Source organism: Dromiciops gliroides, chromosome 2 (assembly GCF_019393635.1).
Source record: "Dromiciops gliroides isolate mDroGli1 chromosome 2, mDroGli1.pri, whole genome shotgun sequence".
NCBI classification, from domain to species: domain Eukaryota; kingdom Metazoa; phylum Chordata; class Mammalia; order Microbiotheria; family Microbiotheriidae; genus Dromiciops; species Dromiciops gliroides.
Genome location: NC_057862.1, coordinates 273,709,529 through 273,723,667, shown reverse-complemented (window position 1 = coordinate 273,723,667; position 14,139 = coordinate 273,709,529). Strand labels below are relative to the sequence as shown.

Genomic DNA, 14,139 nt, shown 5'->3' with positions numbered 1-14,139 from the left:
GCATAGTGACAGCAATATTGTTTAATGAAGAACTGTGAATGACTTGACTATTTTCAACAATACAATGATCCAAGACAATCCCAAAGGACTATACTATCCACCTCCAAAGAAAAAACTGATATTGACAGAACTGACTAAAGCATGCTGTTTTTCACTTTCTTTTATTTTTTTTCTTTTATTCAAGTTTTCATATACAAAATAACTAATATAGTAATGTTTTACATAATTGTACATGTATAACCTATATCCAACTGCTTACCACCTCAAGGAGAGGTGGCATAAAAATTGGAACTCAAAACCATAAATAAAAATGTTTATCACTTTAAAAAAATAAAATTTAAAAAGACCTGGATTCAAATTATGCCTCAGACACTTAATAGCTAGCTGCATGACACTGTGCCAGTCAGTTTAACTTCTCTGTACCATAGTCTCTTCATCTGAAAAATGAAGTAGTTAAACTAAATGGCCTTTAAGTCTCCTTCTAACACTGTGGTTTTATGATTATTGCACTGTAAGAAGTGATGGAAGGGATGAATTCAGAGAAGGCCAGGAGGACTTGTATGAACTGGTGAAGAATAAAATGGACAGAAGGAAGACAATTTATGTAGTTAAAACTACATAGTAAAGGAAAATGAGTGTGAAAAAACTTAATAACTATCATCAATGCAGTGACCATTCATGACTCCAGAAGCCTGATGGTAAATCATGTTTTTTCTACATCTTAGCAGGGAAGTGATAGATTAGAGGTATAGAATGAGACTTAAATTTTTATATATATCCTATATAGATTTACTTTTCCTTGACCATACTAATAAATAATAGGACTTAATTAAGTTTTTGCAGGGATATGAGAGAAATGAAGGAAAGCAAGAAACACAGGTCAATTAGTGTGGTGATTAAAAAGTTTCTAGAGGGGCAGCTAGGTGGCTCAGTGGATAAAGCACCAGCCCTGGATTCAGGAGGACCTGAATCCGGCCTCAGACACTTGACACTTACTAGCTGTGTGACTCTGAGCAAGTCACTTAACCCTCAAACAAAAGAAAACAAAAGAAAAACAAACACAAAAACAAACAAAAGAAAAACCCACAAAAATGTTGTAGAGACATAGTTTCTGGGTAATTTAATAATTTTATTAATAAGACCATCACATTTATTAATAAAAGGATGGTCATTTGGCTGTTCCTCTTAAACCAAAGACCATCATGGTGGTGGGTTCACAATTTATATATTGTTTCCCAAGGTGGGAAACAATCAAAGAATGATTAGGGCAGTGGGGGGCAGAGAGTGACATTATGTCACCCTTGGACAGAGAGACTATCTTTATAGACAGACCATGCCCAGTCTTGGGCAATTTATTTAAAGAATTTATGCTCCACATACAAGCCTGAGCAGAACACAATGGCTAATCCATGTGAGTAGAGTCTGCACAAGAAAGTCCAGTGTCGTGGGGGGGGGGGGGCAATTGGGGTTAAGTGACTTGCCTAGGGTAACACAGCTAGTAATTTTAAGTGTCTGAGGCCGGATTTGAACTCAGGTCCTCCTGAATCCAGGGCCGGTGCTCTATCCACTGTGCCACCTAGCTGCCCCGCAGTGTCATTATTAATGATAGAAAAAGGGAGAAACTCTGGATCTCCCCAAATCATTGATTATTTTTTTTTCCACATTAAAAATATTGCTGTATTAGTCATATTTCCCATCCTTCATTTTCTTTTTTTTTTTTACATATAAGGTATTTTATTTTTTCCGTTGCATGTAAAGATAGTTCTCAACTTTTGTTTATACAAGCTTTACAATTTCAGATTTTTCTCCCTCCCCTCCGTCCCCCCTCCTCTAGACAGCAGGTAATCTTATATAGGTTATATCTATATATCTATATACATATGCATATATATATATATATACACACATATATATATATATATATATCCATAATAACATTAATCCTATTTCTGCATTAATCCTGTTACAAGAGAAAAAAATCAGGGCAGTAATGCAAAACCTCAAAATAGAAAAAAAAAACACAACAGCACCCAAAACAAAAGAAATAGTATGGTTCAATCAGCATCTACACTCCACAGTTCTTTTTTTTTTTTTCTTGGATTTGGAGATCCTCTTCTATCATGAGTTCCCTGGAACTCTTCTGTACCATTGCATTGGTGAGAAGAATATAGTCCATCACAGTAGGTCAACACTCAATGTTGATGATACTGTGTACAATGTTCTTCTGGTTCTGCTCATCTCACTCATCATCAGCTCACGTAAGACCCTCCAGGTTTCTCTGAACTCCTACTGCTCATCATTTCTTACAGCACAATAGTATTCCATTGTATTCATATACCACAACTTGTCCAGCCATTCCCCAATTGATGGGCACCCCCTCAACTTCCAATTCCTTGCTACCACATAAAGAGCAGCTATAAATATTTTTGTACATGTGGGTCCCTTTCCCCCTTCCATGATTTCTTTGGGAAAAAGACCTAAAAGTGGAATTGCTGGGTCAAAGGGTATGCACAGCTTTATAGCCCTTTGGGCATAATTCCAAATTGCTCTCCAGAATGGTTGGATCAGTTCACAGCTCCACCAACAATGCATTAGTGTTCCAATTTTCCCACAGCTTCTCCAACATAATAATAATATAATATATAATATAATATAATAATATCTTCCTTTTTGTCATTTTAGCCAATCTGATAGGTGTCAGGTGGTACCTCAGAGTTGTTTTAATTTGCATCTCTCTAATCATTAGAGATTTAGAGCATTTTTCATATGGGAATAGATAGCTTTGGTTTCTTCATCAGAAAACTGCCTGTTCATATCCTTTGACCATTTCTCAATTGGGGAATGACTTGGATTCTTATAAATTTGGTTTAATTCCCTATATATTTTAGAGATGAGGCCTTTATCAGAAGTACTGGCCTCAAAAATTGTTTCCCAGCTTTCTGCCTCCTTTCTAATTTTGGATGCATTGCTTCTGTTTGTACAAAATTTTTTTAATTTAATATAATCAAAATCATCCATTTTGCATTTTATAATATACTCTATCTCTTGTTTGGTCAAAAACTGTTTTCCTTTCCAAAGATCTGAGAGGTACACTATTCCTTTCTCTCCTAATTTACCTATGGTATCACCTCTTATATCTAAATCATGTATCCATTTTGACCTTATTTTAGTATAAGGTGTAAGATGTTGGTCTATGCCTAATTTCTGCCATACTATCTTCCAGTTTTCCCAGAAGTTTTTGTCAAATACTGAGTTCCTATCCCAGAAGCTGGAGTCTTTGGGTTTATCAAACACTACATTACTAGTGTCATTTACTACTGCATTTCCTGAGCCTAGCCTATTCCATTGATCTACCACTCTATTTTTTAGCCAGTACCAGATAGTTTTGATGACTGCCGCTTTATAGTAAAGCTCCAGGTTTGGTACCGCTAACCCACCTTCCTGTGAATTTTTTTCCATTATTTCCCTGGATATTCTTGATTTTTTGTTTTTCCAGATGAATTTTGTTATTATTTTTTCTAGCTGTATAAAATAATTTTTAGGTAGTCTGATTGGTATGGCACTGAATAAGTAAATTAATTTAGGCAGCATTGTCATTTTTACTATATATTAGCTCTGCCTATCCATGAGCAATTGATATCTTTCCAATTATTTAGATCTGATTTGATTTGTGTGAAGAGTGTTTGGTAGTTGTGTTCATAGAGTTCCTGGGTTTGTCTTGGCAAGTAGACTCCCAAGTATTTTATATTATCTACCGTTACTTTAAATGGAATTTCTCTTTCTATCTCTTGCTGCTGGACTTTGTTGGTCATGTATAGAAATGGTGATGATTTATGTGGATTTATTTTATATCCTGCTACTTTGCTAAAGTTGTTAATTGTTTCAAGTAATTTTTGAGTTGATTCTCTAGGATTCTTTAAGTATACCATCATATCATCTGCAAAGAGTGATAGTTTTGTTTCCTCCTTGCCTATTCTAATTCCTTTAATTCCTTTCTCTTCTCTGATTGCTAAAGCTAACATTTCTAGGACAATATTAAATAATAGGGGTGATAATGAACGTCCCTGTTTCACCCCTGATCTTATTGGGAAGGCCTCTAATTTATCTCCATTGCATATAATACTTGCTGATGGCTTTAGGTAGATACAGTTTACTATTCTAAGGAAAGCTCCACCTATTCCTAAACTCTAGTGTTTTTATTAGGAATGGGTGCTGTACTTTGTCAAAAGCTTTCTCTGCATCTATTGAGATAATCATATGATTTTGGTTGGTTTTCTTATTGATGTGGTTGATTATGTTAATAGTTTTCCTAATGTTGAACCAGCCCTGCATTCCTGGTATAAATCCCACCTGCTCATAGTGTATTATCCTGGTGATCACTTGCTGTAATCTCCTTGCTAATATCTTATTTAAGATTTTAGCATCAATATTCATTAGGGAAATTGGTCTATAATTTTCTTTCTCTGTTTTTGCTTTGCAATCATTGATTATTAATAATCAGTTCTCTCATTAGTTAAATAAAATACATAGAAGAGAGCAGAAGAAAGTTCAGGAGTAGACATAGCCAAGCCAGGGCTATGTTGAAATTACTGTTACATTTGAAATATATTTTTTAAATTGTTTGGAGTATAGTGTTCATACTGGCCAAAATGATGGGAGCAACTTGCTTAAGGAGACAGAATCAAGGATATATGTAGAGGGTTTGGCTATGGCAAGAATGGCCACATACTCATTAAGATCTATAGAAAAGACAGAAGGGGAGATAATGTCAAGGGGTTTTGAGATTCTCTTTTTCTAGGACAGTATGAGGAAAGGGGCCTCAGCTGAAAACATGAATAATAAATAATTATCCCTTCTTTGTGGCTAATACAGATTTGTTGGATTGAATATCATTCACATATTTTAGGTTTTTTCAGAAGAAAAATACCTTTAGAGTGCCTAAAAATTGGGTTTTTTTAATGTTGACAATGAAAAATTGGGTGAATTTTGACTGAGAAGCCTGGAGTTGGATAAGAGGCAGTGGAGGACATCCAACAATACCTTTTCATTCTATGTCTCATTATGGTTCAGGGAAATGTGGTTCAAGACATTTGTGGATAAAGGCCATATGTGAAATTGAGAAACTGACCTCTCTGGCCCAGGAGCAGAGAAGTGACTCCATTCGAACCTTGACCTAGTGCAGTCTACCCAAACTCAACTGCACACAAGACAGCAAACCCAAACCTGCATCAGGAACTTCCATGTCTCATAATCCTACAGTGGAATTATGGGAATATTTTTAAGTGGGCCTTTGTTCCTAGGTAGAGTTTGAGGTCAGTATAGGAGCTTTGTAATTTCCAGGAGGCCATCCATTCTCTTGTTTAATCCTACATCCTGCTTGTTTGTTCAGTAAACTTGGTATTTGTATTATTATTTGTATAGCTCATAAGTTAACCTACTTTGAGTAAATTCACTGTAGACTTTCATTATAGACCGTGAATATTTTAATAAAAGTGAAGGTGCATTGATGAAGCTTATTTAATTATACTTTTCATTTCAGGGCTTTGTTCTTAATGTCAAAAAGCAATTTTCAACCTCCAAAGCTAAAAGAAAAGACAAAATGGTAAGTCAAAATGCATGGATTTATGGACTTTTTTGGATTAGGAGGGACTTTAGATACATCCTCTAACTCTTCTGTTTTACAACTGAGGAAATTAAGCCTAGAAAGGGAGTGTGTAGAGAGTCCTCTCTCTGGGGAGGTGTGAAACAGTGGACATATTGTTGTTTTTTATTTAGCACATCTCTTGTACTAAATACATACATTAAAATCAAAGTCAATAAAAGTGAGAGTAACATGTCAAATTCACTCCATCTGACAGTGTAGGTCAGTGATGGCACATCAGATTTCTGGACAAATACAATGCTATACATCCCAGGCAGTGAGTGTAGGTTTGTGACCACATGTGTAGTGTTCTCTTCTTGTCACCTTAGAATGTTAAGTATGTAAACTCAAAGTTAGTCTTTATATGGGAGTTAAAAGTGCCATAATATCAGCCCTATTTCTTAGCATCATTTCTTTTTGGTAAATATAGTGTGATCTGATTGGTTTTTTTTAAGGTGAAATGTCTTAAAAATTGAAGTAACTTGAGAATGGTTGTAGGTAATCATTTGAAACTTTCAACAACTACATTTAAATGAAATTATGTATCCTAAATCTTTTGTTGTTGTTAGTTTTTTTTAAAGTAAAATAATATCCCTTCCTGATAGATAAATCCAAAACTGTTTTGAGTAGACTTATTTTTCAATGTAAATTATCAAAATGTGATGTCATTCTTTTTCAACCACTAATATGATTGATATATTGTAGGTACAGAAGAAAATTCTATTTCACACAAAATTGTTAGAAAAGTTAGTACAATCTATAATGCTAAGTTAGAGAAGCTAGAGGACTCTTTATTTACCCAAATCCAAAATGTCATAAGATTTTCAGGTTCTCATGGCTATTTCAGTGTGCTGTCACAAAATAATCTGTTATTGGTTCTCCTTCAGCTGGACTAAGACAAAGCATATATTTGTAGCCCTATCTTTTCCTAAGTGCAATCAGAGTGTGAATTTAAGGACCTTACATTGATTAATTTAAAGTACTCACTTAAAAAAAATTCAATAAATACACATTTTAGGAGGTAATTTTTGTTATAAAAATGAATATGCTTCATGTTCATTATTTATTAATAATTAAACATTCACAACCCTGACTAGGCCCGAGGGTCTCAGGAACTTAGTTGGTTTCTCTCTCTCTCACTCTCTCTCTCTCATCTCTTTCCACACTCACTCCATAGCTCCAGGGAAACTTATTTATGTAAACTATGATTTTGGTTCATATTTAGAGTTTCCTCAAAATGGTAAATATGGGAAAGCTGTTTGTTTCTATTATTCAAAAGAAATGCTTAATACAAGTAAGACTCACAAAGACACATTAATAGAAAAACATACAGCATTAGTCATGTTACTGCTCTGTTATTCTCATGGGAGGTTGTTATTTAAAACATCAAAACATGATGCAGTTTGTGAAATTATTAAGCAGACATTTATATTTTACCTCAGGCACTGCACTCTCTTGTCTTCCAGCAAGCCAGGCCAAGGCTTATCCTCTATGAATGTGTTCCTCCAAGGAACACTGTAGTAGATATAGAAAGGGTCTGTTCTGGGGTTCAGGCAGCACCAATTGAGAACCCAGGATATCTATCTCTGCCTTCCAGACTTATAAGACTGCCTCCAACAATAATATAGTCATCTTAGAATCAGCATTTGGTTACCTCTGATCAAGAAGAAGAAACAATGTGGAAGGCACAACTTTAAGCCCAGATTCAAGCCCATTTAGCTGAGTTTCTACTCTCGTTGACATGTGGGAGTAATTCTGGACCCCTACTGGAAAGTCCCAGAATTGTACAGTGCCACCTGTGGCATCTCTCTCTATCAAGTGAGGGCTTTTTGTTTTGTTTTTTAATAATTAGTAATTCTGTCACAGATGTGACTTTTTAATATTTTTTTCCCATTACATGTAAAAAAAAATTAAGTTCCGAATTCCCCTCATTGAGAAGGCAATTTGATATAGATTATACGTGTGTGGTCACATAAAACATATTTCCATATTAGCCATGTTGTGAAAGAAAAGAGATCCAAATAAACCCCCGAAATTTTTTTTTTAAGTATGCTCCAATCCACATCTGAATCCTTTAGTTTATTCTCTGGAGGTGGATAGCGTTTTTCAATATGAGTCCTTTGGAATTGTCTTAGATCATTTTATTGCTGAGAATAGCTATGTCAATCACAATTGATCATCATGCAGTGTTGCTTTTACTGTGTATAATATTCTTCTGGTTCTGCTTATTTTGCTTTGCATCAATTCATTTAAGTCTTCCCAGGCTTTTCTAAAAGCATCCTCTTCATTTCCTATAGCGCAGTAGTATTCCATCACAATTGTATACCACAGCTTGTTCAGCCATTTCCCAATTGATGGGCATCTCCTCAATTTCTAATTCTTTACCACCACTAAAAGAGCTGCTATAAATATTTTTGTAGACATAGGTCCTTTTTTAAAGTGTCTTTTTGGGATACAAACCTAGTAATGCTATGATATAACTTTTTAAATGGTTGATTTGATCACTTAGAAGCATTTAATTCTTTTTGGAAAAATTCTCATCTTGTCTACTTCAAAATACAGTTTCAGTTTATTAGATTTCATGCTATGTACAGTTACAGGGCAAATACTAGTTTTCCTTTTCTTCAATAATAGTACTTAACAGATATTTGAGAACCTGAATGATAGGACATAGTGGTTCCTTATTTTTTAAATTTTGGGATTTTTGCTTTGTTTTTCAGGTTTTTAAAATTTTTATTTATTTTATTTTAAAATTATAGTTATTGTCAGGCAGCTAAGTGGCTCAGTCCTGGATTCAGGAGGACCTGAGTTCAAATCCAGCCTCAGACACTTGACACTTACTAGCTGTATGACCCTGGGCAAGTCACTTAACCCTCATTGCCCTCCAAAAAACAAAACAAAAATTTATAATTATTGTCTTTATAGTTTCAGCTGCTACAGTGCATTTCCCTTTCAAACCAGTTGTATAGATATCCATCACTTTTTGAACTTTACAGAAATGAAAGTATTTAAGAATTAAAGTTTCATTTAATTTTTTAAAATTTCAAATGATTATCTACACATAACCTCACTCTGTTAAACTGTTTAAATTGGTTTAATAGATCAGAAAAGGGCTGTTTTAATAAGATTTTTGTTCATCCTCATAACTCATATAGTGCTTTAAGGTTTGCCAAGGGCTTTACAAATATTATCTCATTTTATCTTCACAACAATCCTGGGAAGGAGGTGTTATTATTATTACTGTTTACAGATGAGCAAGCTAAGGCAGATAGAAACAAATCACTTGTCCAGAGTCATAGCTAGTAAGTTTCTGAGGCAGGATTTGAACTTAGGTCTTTTCTGACTTTTAAGTCCAACACACTTTCATAGGGTTGGGTTGTTTTTTTTAATTTACTTTAGTGTTGTCATAAATTTGTTAAATTATGAAAAAAAGCCTACCTAATAATCTTATATGACTTTATAATTTGTGGTTTGTTTAACCAAAGGAAAAAATTGAAGCAAGGAGTTGAAATGAAAATAACCATTTTCATCTTAAATTCCTGAATTTTCCATATTGTAAATTAATCAACAAACATTTAACTGCCTGCTGTATGCCAGGCACTGCACTAAGCACTGGAGATACAAAGAAAGGTCCGTACAGTCTAATTGGGAAGATAATATGCAAACAACTATACATAAATACCAGCCACCAACAGGATCGGTTCAAAATAATCAACAGAGGGAAAGCACTACAAGTGAGAGGGATTGGGGAAAACTTTCTCTAAAAGGTAGAATGTTAACTGGGGCTTGAAGGAACCTAGGAACTGGAAAAGAGGAGGAAGAGCATTCTAGTCATGGGAGACCATCCACGAAAAGGCCCAAAGTTGAGAGATGGAGTATAGTGTTCAAGAGACAGCAGGGAAGCCAGAATCACTGTATCACATAGTGCATGGGAGAACATTGGAATGGTGGGTATGTAGAGAGAGGGCATGTTGTGAAGGCCTTTATTTGACAAAGAACTTATAGTTGATCCTGGAGATGATAGGGAGTCACAGGAATTTATTGAGTAGAGAGGGTGACATGGTCAGAGCCGCACTTAGGAAAACCATTTTGACAGTTGAGTAGAGAATGACACTCCTTTCAAAGAGCCTGCATCTTACAAGGAGACAAGTACATATACAAGTATATACAGGATAAATATAAGTACAAAGCCATTGAATGCAAGGTTTTTGGGAGGAATGGCATGAATTAGCCTAAATACAATTCTCTTCAATAAAATACTGCTTTCCCATTACTGAAAAGTATTCCATTGTGACTTATTTAATTTGTAAAATTTTGAGGAAGAAAATCACATTTTACAGTGAATTATTTTTGAATCTCAAGTGCTTAAGTATCATGGGTATGTTAAGGTTCACAGATGAATTCATCTATAGATATGGTCAACTGTTCATTGTTAAGTGTCTGTTTCAAATTAAGTTATACCTCAGAATATCCTCAAAAATCTGAAAACTTCAATTTTGTAGTTAATGCTATATGAATAATAGTAGCATTACTAACTCATTTGATGTACTATCAGCACAAGGTGGGAATGGTATAATCATAAGCCTTAATTTGGGAATTAAATAGTCTTTATGATTTCAATAAATTTGATATGTAAGCTGATTTTAAAATAGGGAGAACCTTTGAATGTATAGGGAACCTGAATGGTAGTGGTGGTGCCACTGAGAAATGTAACCAATATTCTTGTAATTTTTTAAAGTTCCACACAAGGATAGTTTAACTTCACATTTATACACTTCACTTTCAGATTGAAACAAGCAACCTTGCTCTTCAATAAATGGAGCAGATCACACTAGCATAGAGATGAAACAAATACCTGCCGATTCAAATTTGACCTTTTTTATGTCCAGTCCATTAAATAATCACTACCTTGCATTCACTGTTGATTGGAGCAGATTTGCTCATTTTTGTTGACTTTGATTGGAATTTTGTTTTCACTTTAAAAAGTGGATGTATCTGTGAAAAATGTGTACTACAGACAGTTGAGGTCCTCATCCCCTCTCCACAGCTCACTACTGTCTTATCTTAAGAACCTTAAGTCACTACATGTCTTTGTCACCTTTCAGTGCCTCCATTTCAAGGTATACAAGTCAGTTGACATTCAAAAGTCAAAGACTTTGGTACCTTGGTACCACTTTTTGGATGAAATTATGGTGGTTTATAGGGGAAAGTCACTGCCTATCTCTCAAGTAGCCAGTTGCTCCTTCTTTCTCCTAACCCCTAACAGGTATTACAGTAGTAGCAAAAATACCACCTGTATCATCCAGACCCTTACTCAATAGAATTTAGAGCTGGCAGTACCCTTAGAGATCATATAGTCCAGTCTTCTCATTTTAGAGATGAGGAAATATGTTCAGAGAAATTATGGCTTACGGACATCACACAGGTAACAAGTAGCAGTACCACAATCAACCCTATGTCTTTAGATGCCAAAGTCAGTGTTTTTTCCATTACAGTACATTTCTGCCACTGTTCTAGCCCAAGGAACTTGAAGGTGATAAGAAAGCTCCTTCTGTTACTAACATCATTCTTGGTCCCAACTTGTCATCTTTGCTTCTTCTTTTCCCCAAGAGTGTAGTAGGGTGCTGGTACCCTTTAGTGCCTCCTGACCATTTTACCTCTGGGGTATTCTCTTAGATATGCCTTCACAGACTAGGCAATATGAGAAGAACATTCTGGTTTCTGAATGGTGCTTTTATGACAAAATAAAAACTTTGAATTCTTAATTATCCAATTTTTTTTTCATTTTTCAAGGTATTTGAGTCTTAATAATTGCTTTGTTATACTAATATTGTTTAATCCTTGTTTGATGATAATGGCTTAGATGTTTTCAACTGAGTAAGTTGAACTTTTGTGTAAATCACACAGCTTTATGGTGCTAAGTGGTCTCAGATAGATAGATAGATAGATAGATAGATAGATAGATAGATAGATACTTACCAGACTTTATAAATTACATTTATGAAGTAATATCAGTAATATTATAAAAACCAATACTAATGAAACATGTTTTTTAAATCTAAAGGTCATCAACATTCCATAATTTTGTCAAAATAGCATTAACCAAAAATCCAAAAAAGAGGCCAACAGCTGAAAGACTTCTAACTGTAAGTGTTTAATTACATGATGTTTGCTTGTAATTTCAAATGGTATTTTGAGGTTTCACTAGAACAAATGAATTCTCTGAATTGAAATATTCAGTTTTTCTTTTGTAATGGTTATTCCTAGAATAATCAAATATTTTCCTCATAAGAATAAAATACTTTGGGGTTAGGCACAAGCCTAAGCATAAACAATGATGTCTGTACTAAAAATGAATCCAGAATTTACAGGCAACCAAAGAAAAATATTTTGGATAAAATTTTATTTAAAATTTTTTCATAGTTTAACTATTTTGGCTTTTCTAAATGAAGATAATTCTCTTTACTCATATGTACTTTGAGTTGATTTTTCAGTAGTAGATAATGGATTGCACTAAACCAGTTAGACTCTTTTGCCCACCAACTCGATATAGCTAACATTTGTGAGGTCATTGGCTAGTGTAGTAAGATATAATACTAATTGTAGCCAAATTTTTTGTTCATATTTGGGCTAGTCACTTTTGTAGAAGAAAAAATGTCCCTCAATTATATAGAGACTTCATTGCTATAAATTATATACAAATGACATGTAATTTAATACATTTAAAAGTTGCATAATAACTGCTCATTTGTTTGCTTCTGTACCATTTCCTCAATGAGGAAAGTAAAATAATGAAATTTGTAGGTGATTTACATATATACAGTTTTATCTGACAATATATTTGTGTGTGTGTGTTTGTTGTTGTTTTTTTTATCAAGCATAGTTTTGTAGGACAGCCTGGTCTCTCAAGGGCACTAGCAGTTGAACTGTTGGACAAAGTAAATAATCCAGACAACCATACACATTATAATGAAGGAGATGATGATGATTTTGAGGTAAGGAAATATTTGTACTCTCATATTGAAGAATATGTGTGTGTACATATATACATAAATACACATATACATATATATGTTGTGTAATTTAAACTACTGTTAAAAAAATTGTCCCACAAAAAAAATTATTTGCCTATAAAATCAGCACTTTTCCTACATGTATTTGCTGATGATAGTAAATCTTGTCTTTTCTAGTCAGTTCTTTTTATTGGTATCTTTATTTCCCTATTAATGTTTAATAATCTGGATCCCTGGTAATCTTTAAGGAATTAGATTTAGGCATAGGTCATGAAGTATGCAATTTCTCTTTCCCTCAGAAACAATTTGATCCATAAATACTGCATGTTATTCTGGCCAATACCTTCTCCCCAAACTCAAATTTCTATCCTTAGCCAACAGTTAAGTTGAGAATTTGACAACATATTACCTTTGCTGTATCTATTTAACAAACTATCCATTTAAAAAATTATTTTTAAGTTTATAAACATTGTGTTTGACCAACAAGAGAACAAAAGTGTTTGCCCTTGGCAAAATGCCCTCAGAACACATCTCAAAACATTGATGATAGAAAATCAAGAAATAATATTTTCTTGTCTCTCCAATTTGCAAAAATATTAAAACACAAATAATTTAATATTTAGAGTCTTCAAGGTAAGTTGTTTTCATTGTAATCCCATAATTTCTTTAAGCAGTTTTATTCAGTAAGGTTAACAATGTGCTTAACATCTTCAGAAAATATAAGACAGGTTTGATTTTTAAGTACATTACCTTGAAAGTCTTCATCAGGGTAAGGCCTACCTGGTCCTTGGATTATTTTCACCCATACTTCAGGATAAGTGTGTGTGTGTGTGTGTGTGTGTGTGCGTGCACGCGCGCGTGTGCATGCACGCGCATACATACATACAATTCCTACTATGGTTGTAAAAACACAACATGCCTTGAAATCTGTGAATTTTTGGAATATTGTTATTACAAAGTCTTCATAACTATCTCATCTCCTTTTTTTGGTAGTTCTCATTATTTCTCTCCCTTTCCTACCCTTTCTATTTTCATTTTCCTATTAATTTCCCTTCTTTGTGTATTATAGAATTTTAAATGTTTAATAAGTATAAATAATAATGATTTTAATAATAAAATTGTAAAATTTATTGCATATGTCTCTTGTTGATAACATAAAATAAATACATTTTATATATTGCTTCTTTCTTTCTTTCTTTTTTATTTTTTTTTGCGGGGCAGTGGGGATTAAGTGACTTGCCCAGGGTCACACAAGCTAGTAAGTGTCAAGTGTCTGAGGCTGGATTTGAACTCAGGTACTCCTGAATCCAGGGTTGGTGCTTTATCCATTGCGCCACCTAGCTGCCCCCATATTGCTTCTTTCTTTAAAAATTAAGGGTTTAATGATGGTTGGTATAAGTGGTCATTGGACTTCAGTAGAAAACAATACTACTAGTTTTTTTAACTTAATTTCTATGTTTGTTTACTGACTAGTAGTCGTCTAGA

General features: G+C 34.1%; 1 protein-coding gene across 3 annotated transcripts in view; it reads left to right on the top strand.

Annotated features, from left to right (window-relative positions):
• MAP4K5 (mitogen-activated protein kinase kinase kinase kinase 5) overlaps positions 1-14,139 on the top strand; it is a 199,401-nt gene that overhangs the window by 132,987 nt on the left and 52,275 nt on the right. For all 3 annotated transcript variants that reach the window (XM_043985685.1, XM_043985683.1, XM_043985684.1), the window contains 3 exons: positions 5,540-5,602; positions 11,706-11,787; positions 12,520-12,636. In XM_043985685.1, the coding sequence (XP_043841620.1) occupies positions 5,540-5,602; positions 11,706-11,787; positions 12,520-12,636 (262 nt within the window). The remainder of the gene's footprint in view (positions 1-5,539; positions 5,603-11,705; positions 11,788-12,519; positions 12,637-14,139) is intronic.